This window comes from Penicillium cataractarum, assembly GCF_028827025.1.
Source record: "Penicillium cataractarum strain IBT 29864 chromosome Unknown utg000010l, whole genome shotgun sequence".
Lineage (NCBI taxonomy): Eukaryota > Fungi > Ascomycota > Eurotiomycetes > Eurotiales > Aspergillaceae > Penicillium > Penicillium cataractarum.
The window spans coordinates 741,250-758,061 of NW_026622746.1; the positions used below are offsets into that span (position 1 = coordinate 741,250).

Consider the following 16,812-nt stretch of genomic DNA (forward strand, 5'->3'; position numbering starts at 1 on the left):
ACGCGCAACGCATAGAAACCGATAGCACGGGGCAAAGGGGGGAGTAGTGCAGGAATGGGCTAGTAGAAAAAACACAAAATAAGACAGATGACCTCCAAGATAGTGGCTGTACTGTCGATATACACAAGACAACGCAAGTGTTGGCGGGGGAAAAAAAGGTAAAAGGGGAAGAAAGAAGAAGAAAAATCGTCACGGTTGACATTTCACTGGCCTCAGCCTAAGTAATTCGCATTCCCTCAGTCCCACAGTCCCACGTTCCCACTGAAGGCTCTTTGAGCCTTGTTAACATTGACTTTCTTCGATGGTAGAGCCCGTCCATCACGGTGCTCCAAGACAGACACTGTCCCGATTGTAGAAACGTGGGGACCGGCTTCGACAGCTCCGGCAAAGATGATAAGATCAGGGCAAAGGGTGATAACCTAAAACAAAAACATCGTCCCAGTAATCAACAGCTATTAACAAAGATCATGGGGTCAAGTTAGTCCAAGGGATGAGAAAAAGGTGAAAAAAAGGCCAAGTGAACAGAAGTTGAGAAGCATATCAAGGGTAGAACAGAAAGTGGCGTGATAGAGGTAAAAGGTGGAAGGTCATCCGTACACATCGCTCGCTGAAAGAAATAAAAAAGGGGTTCCAAAGACGTCCATCCATAAGCCGTTAGTCTCGACAAAAGAAAAATCCAACAATGACATAGGAAAAAAAGACAAAAAGAAAAAATTTAAACATTGTCACCGAGACAAGACACCGAGCATACTCAAAGCTCAATATCAATCTTGGTGAGAGGAGGCGGCTGAATCATTCAACCATCCTCATCAGACGGCTCAGCGGATTCTTGCTCACTGCCATCGGCACTGGCGGTCGTCTTGGTCTTCTTGGCGCTGCCACCGTCATCATTGACCTCGCTTGACTTCCGCTTTTGACCGGCAGATCCGTTCTCCTTGCCGAGATCAGCGGCCGCATCACCATCACCCTCGGCAGCCTTCTTCTCCATCGCGGCAACCTCGTCAGCCGTCAGGAAACGGCCACCGGGGCCACGGGGTCGGCGCATGGCGTGATTGTGTCGCGACTCGTGCAGATACGGCTTACGTCCCTTAGACGTCAGTCGGAGCTGCTCCTCGAGCTTCTGACGTGCGACTCGGCGCTTGAGAATGCGGTGGAACTGCTTGGCGTTGACATAAAGGGGAGACTCTTCCTGGTTACCACCAGGCACCATCTCGGGCGAGGGCTGGTTCTGCTGGATGGCGGCCTGGGTCGCACCGGGCATGGACTGCGCGACGGAGGGTCGGCCAACGTGGTTCATCACCGGCTGCGCAGTCGGTACGTTAGGGCTACCAATGTGGCTCATTCGGCGACCTGGTGGCATCTGCTGGTTCGGCATTTGAACTTGCGAGCCCATCGGGGGCATCTGGCCAGGCATCTGCGGCGGGGAACGAGGGTTCCGATCCGCCTTCATAGGCACACCGGCCATACGCGGCGACCCTCGTGTTCCAGGAGCCATCTGACCGGCCATACCATCGTGTTGCTGAAGAGGATAGAATTGTCCGGAAGCGGCAGCAGTGGCCATCGCGGCAGCCTGCGTCGGCGAGATACCGTATGGCTGGGGCATAGCGGGAGAGACGCCATAACCCTGAGGGAAGTTCATCTGCTGGTGAACCGCACCGGGTCCGCCTTGTGCCTGCTGGTAATGCTGTTGCGATGGGACGATCGGTGATGTCTGATGGGATGGATGTTGTGGTTGCATGGGGGGCTGGGCATTCGTGGGTGAGGTCATCGATCCCACGGGCGCACCAGGTTGCGGTGGTCCAGATTGGTATGGACCAGGCATGTGTGAAGGGGCATGTGGATGTTGGCCATGAGGCTGTTGGTACTGTGGAGGATACTCCATGTTGACGGATGGGATTTGAGAAGCCTCGGGGAGAAGGTCCAGAGAAGGTTCCGTCACACAGGCGACGCGCGCGTGTGGTACCGGGGTTCGGGGGGTTGGGATGACAGGCACGAGAGATTGGCTCGAGTGACGATCTACCAATCCGAATCACCTATCAAAGGGACTGAGATGGGGGGGAGCTAGGCGCCGCGGTGGGTTTGGGGCGCGATAGCAACGAAGAGGAGATCGAGATGAGTCTGCTCAATTTTGTTTGGCAGACGTACTGGGTCGATATCACTCCAAGCGCGTGCAGGACGGAAGTTAGTCACTTCCAGAAGTTGGCGTGGTCGCGCGGTGATTCGACAAGCGGGAGTCGATAGTCTGCAGCCTCGGAACATCACGTCAGCAAGAGCGCAGCAGGATACGGTCACTGGATCCGCAGAGTGGGGATGAATGGATCAGGCAGAGGTGATAGGGCGAGTGACATGACATACCTTAAACTGCAGGCACTGCAGAGAGGGGGAAAGTCGACGATAGGCGCAATGTTTGGTCCCAAAGGATCAAGGCTAGTTCTCGAGCAACGACGCGTCGTGAACGGAGGGTTTGATCTCTTTTGTGCAAATCGGTCAAGACCCACGGGTGTAACGTGGTTGGGCTGTGATGCAGCAGGGTACCCCTCGAACTAGAGTGCTTGATGCGTTGTCAGAACCAGTCGCCCTAATGATGCCACCCCGCTGAGGCTGCGCTGGGGGAATCCGATTTCAGGCACGGAGGGGCAAGGCTTCTTCGGTGACCGAGGGAGGTCCTCTTTGGGAATTTCGAGGCTCTTTTTTTTCTCTCTCTCTTTCTTTCTTACCTCTTGGCTTTGTCACGTTCAACACAAAATCCGGGGAACGCGACACAATGTGGGCCGGGCTAGCAGATCGTGCAAGAGTTGATGCGCCTCGGTCAGGGCGGCCGTCAACGAGCTCCACGAATCAGATCTAACAAAGCATCAGTACGTCGCATTCTGGATAAAAGCAAGACAGATGTGCTGTCCCTGGCCCCGAGCGGAGGGGCTGGGTAGGTAGACGACGATCCCAATGAGAACATGTTTACTAAGGAGGAGGAGGGGTTGGGATTGACCGGGTTAGGCCGGGCAACCCAAGGCAGAGAGGAAAAGAGTAAAGTCAGGGAAAGAGAGGGGAGGCGATGTATGCGTTGGCACGGGAATTGGGCAAAAGGGCTGCAGGTCGCGAACATACCTGAAGCGATCGGCTTCTGCAGAGGCAGGACAGATAACGAGGCGAGGCTGATCGCGTCTAGCGAATCAGTGTCGCGACTTCTAGAGAGAGAAAAAAAGATATATGTTAGATCGCGCAACTCGAAGGATGATGTCAACGATGCCAGGGACCGACGCGTGCGACAAGCGACGAGGTCGGGTATTGAACGCCAGACTAAACGGGACCAAAAGGCAGGCGCATAACAGAGAAGGGAGAGCCAATAATGATCAAACTGGACCGACCATGAAACAGGCGCTTTGCATGCGACCGAGGAGGGATGGAGTGTATGGACAGGGCAATTGGAAGTGGGCAATGACAGACGGGCAATGGGCAACGATCAGTGGAGGGCGCGTGTGTTGTGTTTTGCCACGGGCCACTAACATCGCGCGCGCAACGTGGGATTGGGGAGGGGGTAAAAAAGCTTGGGAGCATTATTACCTTATGGGAGAAGGGAAAAGAGAGCCACAGGGCCAGGACGTGGATATTCTCCGTTGGACTTCCAATCCGAAGTGATCAAGGGATCCCAGCCAAACGGTGATTTGACGATGGCAGAAGATGGATGGGGGGGGAAGAGGGGGCGGGAGATCGAAGGAAACGTGCCAACGAGAAGGCGGTGGTGCTAAGTTCTGTGCGCGACTGGGGGGGCCACTGATGTCAAGGCCCGGCCAGTTCCGCGAAACACCGTGGGGGGAGGCGCGAGAAGAGAAAGGATTGGACAAATGAAAAGGAAGGATTCAAGTGTGGTAAAGAGGTAATGTTTACACTGCAGGAGGAATGAGGAATGCTCTTAAGGGAGAAAGAGCCGCACGAAGCAGTCACGGGGAAAGATGGACCGAGTATATAGGACGAAGGTCTTTCATGGACAAAGCTCGGACCCAGTGCCTTTTCTTTGAGGGACTCGAGATATGCAAGATGCAATCATCATAGATGGAGGAAAGGGAAAAAAAAAAAAGAAGAAGAAGAAAAAGGTAAAAATGCAAAAGTAACGAGCTTCCAAATGGTAGAGGCGATAGGCAAATAAAACGATCAATTTTGATAGAAAACCTACCTATAGGGATAAAAGGTTTTGCTAAGAGATCCTTGATAGGACTCTAGGCAGTAGAGTAGAGTACTTTGTAGTACTGTAGCTAAGCTACCAGGTACTGTACTCGATCCAGTCGCAGACTGTCCAACTGTCGTATACTTGAGAGAGCCGACCGTGGGGAAACACAGTCAACCACGTCGAATGAGAATCAAAGAAGAACAGTGATTGGATTTCTCCCTCAAAGTCCCAGAACAGACCAGTCCAGCAAGTGAAATGGACGAATGGAACGGGGGAAATCAGATTAAACCAAACGGCGGAAGTAAGGGTGGCCAGCGCTGTGCGATGGTTGGAGGGCGAACAGGCTGGAGAGGGCGGGCAACCAACGAGAAGAGGCAGAGGAGAAAGGCGAAAAGGGGGCGGGCGGGACGGGGCATTTTGTACTGGCTGAAGAGCCAATTTCTGGCTGGTCCGGCTGGTCGGCCAACGACGTATCAAAACCGTTCCAGTGGAGAAACCGAGTTGGATACTGTAGGTCAAGCTGATTTCCTCGAGATTACACCCCTCGACGAGCCATTACCCAAACTTACACATGTTTACATCACTTTTGTTACCGTGATTCCTAGCCAACACGAATTCCGTCGCTGCCCAACCCGTCGTCTGATTGGTCAGTCGGAGCTAAAAGTGGACTCCGGTGGGGGCCAATTCCGCGGTTTCTGGCTGGCCCGTGCCGACGAGAGTCATCACGTTCCTTCATCCATTACTCGTACCATACGGTATCGATACCGTATGTCTTGTCATTAAATCACGGGAGTCCAGGGAATCCCGGGCATCCCGAAGCACTGGTCATGTGCAACCCAAACTCGCGCGGCGGTGAACACGGTGACTTGGAGTACTTTGGTGATAAGGTGTATCTCACCGCTATCACAAAGTATACTTGGACTCGAAAGTTGTATCTTTAGTTCATGTTTAGGCAGGTTGCCTTGCTTCCTCACTTTCCATCGCACATTGGGCAGAAACCTATGTCCTGTAATCTTTCCCCCCTACAAGATAGTCATGAAGTCATCGTGTATGTATTTCGGGATAACGTATTTTCCCTAATTTATTTCACTTTCGACACTCGTCGCAACCATCATTTTTTTTCTTTGTTTACCCTGCCGATATTGTCCCTGCTCAATTTTCTCTTCCTTTCCGCAATATTATTATGGTTATCCTCCCCAGCCCCCCTCGGCCGTCTCTCCTATTCGGGAATCCTCCACCCCAAGTCTCATCTCCCGCCTACCACCCCCCTCGGTCGTATAGGATCCGGGGAATCACACTCCTCACAAAATTGATAGTCAAGGATAAACACATCCAAACGCCCACTGCCGTGACTAACCCTGAACACACACACCCCCTGATTATGACTTTGTGACTTGTGACGGGGTGTGACGCCAACAAGTGAGGCGGTCGATCCGCGCGCCATTCCAATCCGGCCCGCGCGAGCCATCTCACTACCCCGGTCGAAGTCGATGGGCCCGAGATCTCAATTTCGATTAGGGGATAGCTGCTGTGCTGGCAGTCATTGAAATGACGCAAGAGGGTGGCGATGCGCTATCGAGGATAGAGTATGGAGTTCGGAGTAAAAGCGTGTGTACTGTGTAGTCAGTAGTATGTTGCGAACCGCCATTTGCGCCATTCGTAGGGCTGGTGCAGTATCTTGCGAAAGAAGGGATAGGCGGCTACGTTCTCGTGCCCAGTAAGATGAGGGTTTTATGCGCCTTGGCTGTACTGATGACTGGGAAGCTGCCTAATTCTCCGAGGCGCTGCTTGGGTGGTCTTGGAGCTGTCACTCATGCTAGAGATGTAGATGAATGCTCATTAATTACAATCGTTGATGGAAGAACATAAAGGAGATTAGGCTGAGAGAATAAGCGATTCGTATCAGCAATGAATGTAGTCTTACTGTTACAAAGAAGTCGACTTAATTTGGATTAGTAAATGTACGCTATCCCGATTTCGCCGGATTCTTGGGCAGAGCCGCTCACCTTTCAGGTGTTCACTTGCGTTCTCTTGCTTGGTTATTGTCAAAAGTGAATATCGTGAATAATTAGAAGGCAATTTATTCTTCTATCCGAGGTTTTGATCATTTTCTTCTAGTAGAATCTTGTCCGCCTTCGAAATTCAGTGAAATCTAATCGATATATATCTTGCTCGAGAGGTGGGTGCTCCCCAAGGTCCGCGCATTTCTTAGGTCCTAGACCTGTAATTTGACTAGAAAACTGCTGCCTACAGGTGCTCCCTATAGCGAGGGTCAAAAAATGAAACATTCTCAAGTTGCTTTAGTCACTTTCGTCCCAGTCTGCGGACTTTTCTGACATCGAATATCCGTGTATCTCATTCTCACACGCTTTCCTACCTATCCAAATGTCTTTCGTAATGCAGGCTCCATATCACGTTATCATCGAATCATGGGCAGGATTCCTATAATGTTATTAGATTCTTTATACCCATCGCTGACTCGATCAAGGGCCCTGGTGTACCATCGGACGAAGCATTTCAATGACACACCGCTGCAAGAAGCAGCACTGAGATAGCGCAAGCTATCTCTATCCCTTATATGCAGTTCGTGAGGCTTCGCTGATATAACCTTCTTTCCTGTTACACTCTGTAATCTCTTTCCCACTGACTGGAAACACCTTGCATCATATTAAACATGTTCTTCGGTCCACACCTATGTGAGAGATTCAGTAATACTTCTTCTTTCGCCACGAATACTTCGATAAACTCACCAGTATGTTCTATTAAGCCAAAACTGCCCTCCAGTGTGGCGACACTGATCAATCCAAGGTCGATTAGTAGGCTATTCACAGCTTCCTAGATTGCGAGCCATCTAGAAAGCAGCCTGCTTCATGTCTTCAAACAAAGGATATTTGTAATCAAAGTCTGGCACACGCGACATGATGTTGGGGCTAGATCCCAGGACCAAGAGAGAGGAGATCTTGATGAGGTTTTGAACAGTTCAGAGTCAGTTGCACGAGGGACCCTCTTCCATTTTGATCATCTGGGACACCCACTACATAACTGGTCAGTCTCTTTAATAAACAAACCCACAGCAACTAGCACCTCGTAACCAGATCTAGTGTTGAATATACAGGCGTGCCCGAGTCTGTGCTGTCCTCGATCGTCAATGTTAAACTCGAACGGGCCATATCTAGTCCTGGCCGGCGTCGAGGGTGATTTGAGGATCTTGATAATCCTGTCTCAACCTCGAATTGTTAAAGAAATATAGTGACATTTGTCTGCTATGCCAGCGTAGTATGGGCATGATCTCTCCAGAGAGGACTGTTTCAGCAACTGTCTCGTAGATTCTTTTCGTGGATGCAGTTTCAAACAGTTTGCACAGTAGACCCAGTGACGAGATTCGAGTCGAAGAAGTGGTTAATTTCGCAGTACATGCGGGCTGTTTATGCATAGTATTGGATTCCTGATACGCAAGAGTTGAGGGAATTCGAAAGTTTTGTGCTTCACTATCTTCCCGAATAGGCTGAAGAAAATGAGGGATATACAGGCTTGATCGACTAGTGAGAGGTTTTGGTAGATTTTCTTTAACATGCGCTCGTCCAGACAAGATATGGTGTAGTATTTTGGGGCTTTCTTCTGAAAAATATGAAGCAACCCGAGGAACATCTTTGGATATCGCGACGTCTTAGGGTCATTGAGGCGAAAGATGATGTTTAACGCGAGATAGAAGATCGAGCTTTGATTTTGGATATAGGTGCAGCGTAAAGACGAACAGAGTGAGAGAGATCATCGGGTGTCCGGTATGTCGAGGGCTGCCATATACGTTTACAATTGTGACTTCGTGACGTACTAATTATTCCTCGAAGTTCTAATTCCAAAATTATCTGAATTCGTATCTATATGTAGTTCTGGAACCAGCGCCTTTTCTTTTCTGGTAAACATACAAATGAGCTTATTTCCTTGGGTCGGTCAACCATGGATGTTGTCAAGACCTACAGTCGCATGTTTCCTTCCGTGGCCCAGATTCCCCTGAATCTACCGAGATGAACAAGATTCATCGCTCTCCATTGGTTTCCTTGAAACTGGTTATGTGGCTAGCGTCCCTAACCTCATTATTGAAACTTGCCATCAATTTAGCATTTCTCTGGTGGACTTATCCCGCACAGTCAACACCAGGTCGCCCCTTTACAGAGGGCATCAATGATTCCTCTATTGTCATGAATTCTCCCCATAAATTTCAAGTACGTACGACCATAGAGCGTAGAGAGGAATACTCGATGGAAGATGATCTATGTATCAGCCTTGATTTGTGTAGTTTATACACCTCTTAGCGGGTCTTTAAGCTGCTATCTTGGCGGTTCGCGGCTCTTATATCGAAGTTCTAATTGGCCCAATGTTACCCCACCTCCGCTGGAATATTCTTGCCTGCGGCTCAAATATCTTAATCGATAGGGGTGATCAAGCATGAGTTAGTTTGGCTGTTTTCCCTTTAACGACTTTATTTCGGATTGTATGGAGAGTGAAAAATGGCCCCCATCACAGGCCGCATTCTGTCTCCTAGCTCTCAAAGTCCTCGTCCAACCATACATCAATATCAGAATCAGGATTTTATGCCTGGTCGCCTTTTATGGAGTGGTTCTGCTTGGTCTCATTTGCCTATCCATCCCACTACGTGCATAGTCTGTCATATTTTAGCTTGCTTGAACATGCTGTCCTCCAAGTCGCTTTGTGAAAATTAAGTAAGGTTTAGACTTGTAGATCCCTTCCGGTTAGGTCCACTTTTCTCGTATTCCCTAGTGCGCTCTGCCCCAAATTCGTTTGTTATTCGAAGTTTGGTGCTAGGCCAGTCTCTTTGATTGGAGGCTCTCTCAAATGATTCTTCCAGAGGGTCTCAGGGGGTTCAAAAGGCGAGCGTTGAGACGAGAGGTCCCGCATTTTCTGCACTCCAGCAATGACAGAAAGACAGTGTCGATAGCATCGAGAAATGGCGTCTGCTCTTCTTCCTGTGTCTTCGACCGTCTTCCCTCCAACGCCGACATCGGGTCCTGATTTAAGTCCAAGTCCGACCGCGTTCAACCTATCAAAGAGAGCCGACAAGATCCCATCGAACTTTTGCGGCTGGTTTTCGGGCTCGGGATATGGTATGTGTTCTGCCGTTGCGATATACCTTCGAACCCTTCACTGCATTTGCTAAATCTTGCGTGCTGCTCAGATCAAAGATGGACGTACAATGACCTCTCAGTGACATGTTTCTGGAACAGCGACGCTCATTTCGTTGGCAATGCGATTCCACCACAAACGGCGTGTGTAGGAGAAGCGCAATGGAGCACCTGGTCCTGCAGTGGCTCTGGTTGCTCTTCGAGTATTGCAAGATGGTATGTTGGCGCATTATATCCGATCCTAAAATCACTGATTGACATGAAATCTACCATATCCAGTACCGGTACTCAGCCCTATTGCGTAACCTTCTCCTATGGCCTCGATTACCTGTCGTTCGTTTGCTCGGAAAAGGAGGGCGTGGAGTATCAAATGGAGCCATATTGGAGTGGATTTAGCGATCCTATCGCGTTCCCCGTTTACACTGGATCAAACGGCGTCTCGACTGGAACACAATATCCAGCTGGATACTCTACGCCATCTTCAACGACAAGCTCAAGCTCAAGCACTAGCACGAATTCCAGTTCTGCCTCGAGCACGTCCCAAGGGAGCTCAGGGTCAACTGCTAGTTCAACTCCATCCGTTTATCACGGTAGTTCTGCCCCCATTGGGGCTATTGTTGGCGGTGTCATCGGTGGCCTGATCTTTCTCGGTTTAATTGCTGGGGCCATTATCTTTTTCCTATTTCGCCGAAGACGGAGACCCCAGCCAGGACAGCCTCAACAGCCTGCGTTTAGTTACCCACAAGGCCCTCCACCGTCCAATTTCCAATACACTCATCCCGCAAACCCAGGCGTGAACACAGGTATACCGCCACATACAACGGCCCCAATAGTTCCTCCGCAAAACCCCCCGGCTCAAGAGCCATCTCGCTACGAAATCGAAACACATTATAACAAGCCCGAATTAGACATATCCAGACAACAACCCGGGCAGACTTACCTGAACCAACAAGCCGGGGTACCGGGGATGCAGCCTATTCAGCCGGAGTATGTGTCCATGGCACAGCAGTCCGCCAAAGCAGAGCTTGCTTCTCATTCGGGCAGTATTAAGACTAATACTGAGGCGGGGGTTATTTCAGCTGGGCATCAGGGAAAGGAAGGGAATATTTATGAGGCACCTTGAGACCAACTCTGTCTGGAGGCGTATAGTTACCCTAGACCTATTACTAAGCCCCTAATTACATCCATATTTCTTCAAACAAAGTGAGGCTCAACAGTAAAACAATTTTCGAGTACTCATGCAAGATTGTGTGTACGTATTCACTGCGTTCAAAGGTTAAGAATATTATTACTGTATCTTCTCCCAGTCTTTGACATCACTTGATATCACTTTTTCCTTTGTCTCGAACAAAAACAATCCTCTTATAGGCACCGAAACCATCATGATGAGATAAAAGAGCCCAAAAAAGGATTCATCAAGTAAACAATCCTGTGGGGCGAAGTACTTCTTTGGGTTTAGACTCTGCGACTCTGTCAGGGACGGAGTGCTTCATAGATGTCTTGATGGCTTTGATGAATCTCTAAGTACTCAGTGAACTGGTTAATTCGGCTGAGTGCTTATTGAGGTGCCCTCTCTTTGAATTTGAGCCTGGATTGATGGAATATTTGCTCCATGAGCCTAACTCTTAACTACCCTCGTAAAAGTGGCGATAGCTTAGAAAGGATAGCCCCACCCGGCAAAGGAAATATGGCATGTAGAGCGTTCTATGCGCTGTCCTGATAACGCGTATGTTTTATATGCACTCTGCATTTCACAGTAAGCGTCTGCATGTTAGTAAATTTCATGGAAAACCATCGAATTTCTCCTATGAAACCCCCCAATAACCCATCCCAAGATCCACAGATGCCCTTCAAGTGTTGGTCTGAACCTTTGGAAATGGGCCTCCCCTCAAAAGTCGACTGACTCAGCAAGGGGGTCCCGCGGCCTCGGGGGCAAGTGGCTTTTCCGCATGAAGATGTCGACAATCGCATTCGACTCTTTATGCTTCGAGTGCTCCCTTCACCAGCGCTGCGGTTTTCGACTCGAGCCTCTTAGTTGACTCTGACCGCCATCTTCACGGGATCCCACTGACCCACCCCACAACCTACACACACGCTGAATATTCGATACATGACGTCTTTGTTGACATCTACGGTTCCCGATACACCCCAGACACCGCTCCAGACGAACCGTACCCAGACGAGATTCACCAATCTCATACCTCACACCCTTGCGACATCGCCCTCGAGTCGCGCTCCTCGCGGAGTTTGCGCACCGGCGTTGACCCGTCACCGCTTGTGCCACACCCCTCTGCGTTCCGATCCCACTCTCTAGCGAGCTGTTGAATTCGTGACGACCCCCGGTGTATGGAGTAGAAGGACAAGATGGCTCCAGGAGGCGGAGGCAATATAAAGGTGGTGGTCCGAGTGCGACCCTTCAATAGTAGAGGTGAGTGGGAGGTTTATGCTTGCACGGAGAATGTGAAGGGAGACGATAAATTCACTGCCCCTCTCCCTTCCCCCTTGAGGACTCGTGGCTGACCTAGCACCCGTCGACTCGTTCTAGAAATCGACCGAGGCGCAAAATGTATCGTCCAAATGAAAGGCAACCAGACGGTGCTCACCGCACCGCCTGGCGCGGAGGATAAGTCGCGAAAGGGCGCTGGCAAGGGCGGCGGCGACGGGCCCAAGGTGTTCGCTTTCGATCGATCGTACTGGTCATTTGACAAGAAAGACCAGAATTACGCCGGCCAGGACAATCTCTTCGACGACCTGGGCACGCCGCTCCTCGACAATGCCTTCAGCGGATACAACAATTGTATTTTCGCCTATGGTCAGACTGGTTCCGGAAAATCATACTCGATGATGGGTTATGGCCAGGAGTATGGTGTTATCCCGCGTATTTGTCAGTCGATGTTCACTCGGATCAACGACATCCAACAAGACAAGAGCTTGAACGTCACGGTTGAGGTGTCATACCTGGAAATTTACAATGAACGCGTTCGCGACTTGCTCAACCCTTCGAATAAGGGCAATCTCAAAGTCCGTGAGCATCCATCGACCGGTCCATATGTGGAGGATCTGGCGAAGCTGGTTGTTCGCTCTTTCGACGAAATCGATCATTTGATGGACGAGGGTAACAAGGCTCGAACGGTGGCAGCGACGAACATGAACGAAACCTCCAGTCGATCTCACGCCGTGTTTACTTTGACTCTCACGCAAAAACGCCACGATGCGGAGACCTCGATGGACACGGAGAAGGTGTCGAAGATCAGTTTGGTCGATTTGGCTGGTTCCGAGAGAGCAAACTCGACCGGTGCCACGGGTGCCCGTTTGAAGGAAGGTGCTGAGATCAACAGATCTCTGTCTACCCTCGGTCGTGTCATTGCTGCGTTGGCCGATGTCTCGTCTGGCAAGCTCAAAAAGGCATCCATGGTACCATATCGTGATTCAGTACTCACTTGGCTACTGAAGGACTCCTTGGGAGGTAACTCAATGACTTCTATGATCGCAGCAATTTCGCCTGCGGATATCAACTTTGACGAGACCCTCAGTACGCTACGGTATGCCGACTCCGCCAAACGAATCAAGAACCACGCAGTTGTGAACGAGGATCCGAACGCTCGCATGATTCGAGAACTTAAGGAGGAATTGGCACAGCTACGGTCCAAACTTGGAGGTGGTGTTCCAGGAGGAGTTCCTGGGGCCCCTGGGGCGATGCAAGAAGAATATTATCCTCCCGACACCCCATTGGAGAAGCAAATGGTTTCCATCCAGCAAGCCGACGGTACAGTCACCAAAGTCAGCAAAGCTGAGATTGTGGAGCAGCTTAACCAGAGTGAGAAGCTGTACAAAGATCTCAATCAGACATGGGAGGAGAAACTACAAAAGACAGAGGAGATTCACAAGGAACGTGAGCAGGCTCTCGAGGAACTTGGTATCAACATCGAGAAGGGTTTCATCGGATTGAGCACTCCGAAAAAGATGCCCCATTTGGTCAACCTTAGCGACGATCCATTGCTCGCCGAGTGTCTGGTCTACAACATCAAGCCAGGTACTACGACAGTTGGTCACATGGACCAGGGAAACAGCGTTGAGATTCGACTGAATGGCTCGAAGATTCTCACGAAGCACTGTACATTTGAGAATGTCGACAATGTTGTGACTATTGTTCCGACGGAAGGTGCCGCTGTTATGGTCAACGGTCTACGCATCGACAAGCCCACGCGACTCAAGAGTGGATTCCGAATTATCCTGGGTGATTTCCACATTTTCCGTTTCAATCACCCACAAGAGGCTCGTGCCGAACGAGTAGAACAAAGCTTGCTACGACACTCCGTGACAACGAGCCAACTCGGATCACCAGCGCCAAACAAGACCCATGATCGCTCGCCTAGCAAAGTCGGGTCCGAGGTGGATGGTGATTCTAGCAGGGCAGATTCTCCGATGCCCTCGCAACGTGGGAGGGAATCCGATTGGTTCCTTGCTCGACGAGAAGCCGTCAGTGCTATGTTGGGCCCGGATCATATCTCTCATTTGCCCGACGATGAGCTAGACGCTTTATTCGAGGATGTGCAAAAAGCGCGAGCAGTACGTCGCGGGCTTCCTGAGAACGAAGAAGACTCGGACTCGCTGAGCTCTTTCCCGGTGCGCGATAAGTACATGTCTAATGGAACGATCGACAATTTCTCTCTCGATACGGCTATCACTATGCCAGGCACGCCACGGCAAACTGACGACGATGGGTCGAATGGTGTCTCTCTCAAATCAGTCCAGAAGGACATGCAGCGTCAGCTTGATCGGCAACGAGAGGATTTTCAGGACAAATTGCGGCTCGCGGAGACTTCATCTAATCAAGACGTGGGTGAACTGCAAACAGAGAAACAACGCATGGAAGACGCCCTGCGGACGGCCAAGGAGGAGTTCGAAGAGCAATTGAGGGTGCAAAAGGAAACCTTTGAAACGCAGATGCGTGATATGGGCAAACCGATCCCGCAAATATACGAGAACGGGTTCGCCAAGTTGGACGAGCGCGAGCTTGGGATTGCACGAACCGTATTCACTCATTGGTCGCAGCGCAACTACGTTCGTATGGCTGAGAAGATCCTGCAACACGCCTCTCTCCTCAAGGAAGCGCAGGTCATGAGTCAAATCATGGATAAGAATGTGGTTTTCCAATTCGCTGTTGTTGACCATGGCCATAGCATGGCTTCTTCATATGATCTCGTGCTGAATGGGATCTCTGGCGACGAGGACATTGTGCTGGAAGAGACGAAGAAGCCCTGCGTTGGCGTTCGGGTCATTGACTACAAGCAATGTGTGATTCACTTGTGGTCGATTGAGAAACTCCAGCGCCGCGTACAGTCTATGCGCCAACTACACCAGTATATCGACCGGCCGGACTACATACAACATTTCAAACTTGACAATCCGTTTTCTGAGCCCTGCTCACCGCAGTATTCCCTCATCGGTGATGCAGATATCCCCTTGACTGCTGTTTTCGAAACTCGGGTTCAAGACTTCTCCATCGAGATCACTTCGCCTTATACCCAGAGTGTCATCGGCATTATTCGCCTATCTCTTGAACCATCTTCTGCACAAGCCCCTTCGTCCACTCTAAAGTTTAATGTCGTCATGCGGGATATGGTCGGGTTCGCCGAATGGGAAGGATCTGACGTTCACGCACAGCTTTTCGTTCCAGGAATCTCAGAGGAAGGCGGCGCGACCACCACGCAGATGATCAGCGGGTTTGAAGAGAGCGCTGTCCGGTTTGAAAGTGTGCATAGCATGAGTCTACCATTGTCAAGTCCGCGGTCCGCCGCGCTGAAGGTCTGTGTCTACGCTCGTGTGACGTCGGTTCACCTTGACAAGCTGCTTAGCTGGGATGATATGCGGGATTCAGCAGAGATCACACCCAAGAAGCGCACTGCTCCTCGGATTGCAGAGTCAGAGTTCTACTCGGAGGAGCGACATGATGTTTTTGCCCGAGTTCAAATCCTTGAGATGGCTGAGTCTGGCGAGTACCTTCCTGTGGAGGTTGTTCAGAACAGTCCCCTTGACGCCGGCACATACCAACTCCACCAAGGATTGCAGCGTCGTGTTTCGATCAACATGACTTATAGCTCGACCGAAAGCCTGCCGTGGGATGATATTGCCAATGCGCGTGTCGGTTCCGTTCGCCTTCTCGACCCGTGGGGTAAAATCCCCGACCAGGATCTTCAGACCCCGGATGTTCCTCTCAAGTTCCTCCAGGAACCGATGGTCAAGGACAATGCCGATGGCACTTCAAATGTCACGATCGTGGGACAGTGGGACTCGAGTTTGCACGGCTCTCTGCTCCTTGACCGAGTAACCGCAGACAAGTATCGAGTCCAGGTCACTGTTCGCTGGGACCTCGTCTCGTCCCGTCTTCAGACCCCTGTCGTGTTCGAGGTCGACCAGACTCTGCAAATTCTGGGACGTACCTACGTTCGTCAGCAGTCGATGTTCAAGCAACTCTGGAGCTCTACGCGAGTTGTGCACTCGACTACGCAAATGTACTCTCTAGTCATCCGCCCAATCTCTGCCAAACGTGCGGCCGATCTCTGGCGCATGAACACACAAAATGACTACGTCAAGGGAGAGGAGCTATTGACGACATGGGCACCCCGCAAGGTCTCGCTGGTTCGGGATTACATTGCCGCTCGCAAACGCCGGTACCGACTGGCTGAGCTTCATGCTGCCCGTGGGGCACTCAGTGCCGGCAGCCTCATGGCTTCTCCAGCCCGCAGCGGACGATCAACACCTATGCGCAACCAGGATCTCAACGAGCGGAAATCTAAGCTGCTTCGCAAGTACCTCGATCTTTGGTCAACCAAGAAGGACCCTACCGATGCCATCCTAGTCCGGAGCAACACTGAGCCCCCTGCCGACGGCGCAGCCATCGCAGCGCAACGCAAGTCGAATGGCACTGACGCCGCCAACAAAATTTTGCTCAAGCCGCGTTTCGTAGCCACCATTCAAACTCTCCCAAAGAACCCTTCCGCCCTGAAGTCGGGCTATGTGCTCACTCCTGATGACACCAACAGTGTCTGGGTTCGACGGTTCGTGGAGCTCCGCCGGCCGTATCTTCACATCTACTCCGCCGATGGAGATGAAATCAACGCTATCAACCTACGCAACTCCCGTGTCGACCACGCGCCCGACTTTGCCAGACTACTTGATGGATCTGGTGCCGGTGCTGATCGCTCACTCTCTGCCAAGGGCCGGCCCAATATCTTCGCCGTCTACGGGACCCAGAACACCTTCCTTTTCGCCACGCGCACCGAAGCGCAAAAGGTGGAATGGATCCTAAAGATTGACGAGAGCTACTTCAGCAGCAACGGCGGCAGCGCAGTAGCCAGCAGCGACGAGCGGTAATCATGCGTATCGTTGCTTCCCGCCTCTCTTCTGGCTATCTCCTTTCATGTCTTTGACGATATAACGGGCTCCGGAGTCTACAATTTTTCTCTCTTTTCTTTTCCTATTCATTCTTTGAAACACCCAAAC

At 50.9% G+C, this 16,812-nt stretch overlaps 4 protein-coding genes across 4 annotated transcripts; 3 read left to right on the forward strand and 1 right to left on the reverse strand.

Moving 5' to 3' along the window:
- Positions 1-796: 796 nt before the first annotated feature.
- Positions 797-1,882, reverse strand: hapB (CCAAT-binding transcription factor subunit HAPB; the record flags this gene model as incomplete). The annotated part of the gene is made up of 1 exon (XM_056705313.1): positions 797-1,882. One exon carries the CDS (start codon positions 1,880-1,882, stop codon positions 797-799), a length of 1,086 nt encoding a protein of 361 aa, XP_056549211.1.
- A 2,538-nt stretch (positions 1,883-4,420) lies between these two features.
- Positions 4,421-5,106, forward strand: N7496_012401 (uncharacterized protein; the record flags this gene model as incomplete). Its single annotated transcript, XM_056705314.1, has 2 exons — positions 4,421-4,931; positions 4,964-5,106. The coding sequence occupies 2 exons, from the start codon at positions 4,421-4,423 to the stop codon at positions 5,104-5,106; spliced, it is 654 nt and encodes a 217-aa protein (XP_056549212.1).
- Positions 5,107-9,468: 4,362 nt separating this feature from the next.
- On the forward strand, positions 9,469-10,429 carry N7496_012402 (uncharacterized protein; the record flags this gene model as incomplete). Its single annotated transcript, XM_056705315.1, has 2 exons — positions 9,469-9,522; positions 9,599-10,429. The coding sequence occupies 2 exons, from the start codon at positions 9,469-9,471 to the stop codon at positions 10,427-10,429; spliced, it is 885 nt and encodes a 294-aa protein (XP_056549213.1).
- A 1,454-nt stretch (positions 10,430-11,883) lies between these two features.
- Positions 11,884-16,683, forward strand: N7496_012403 (kinesin-3 motor protein uncA; the record flags this gene model as incomplete). The annotated part of the gene is made up of 1 exon (XM_056705316.1): positions 11,884-16,683. One exon carries the CDS (start codon positions 11,884-11,886, stop codon positions 16,681-16,683), a length of 4,800 nt encoding a protein of 1,599 aa, XP_056549214.1.
- Between the last annotated feature and the right edge of the window lie 129 nt (positions 16,684-16,812).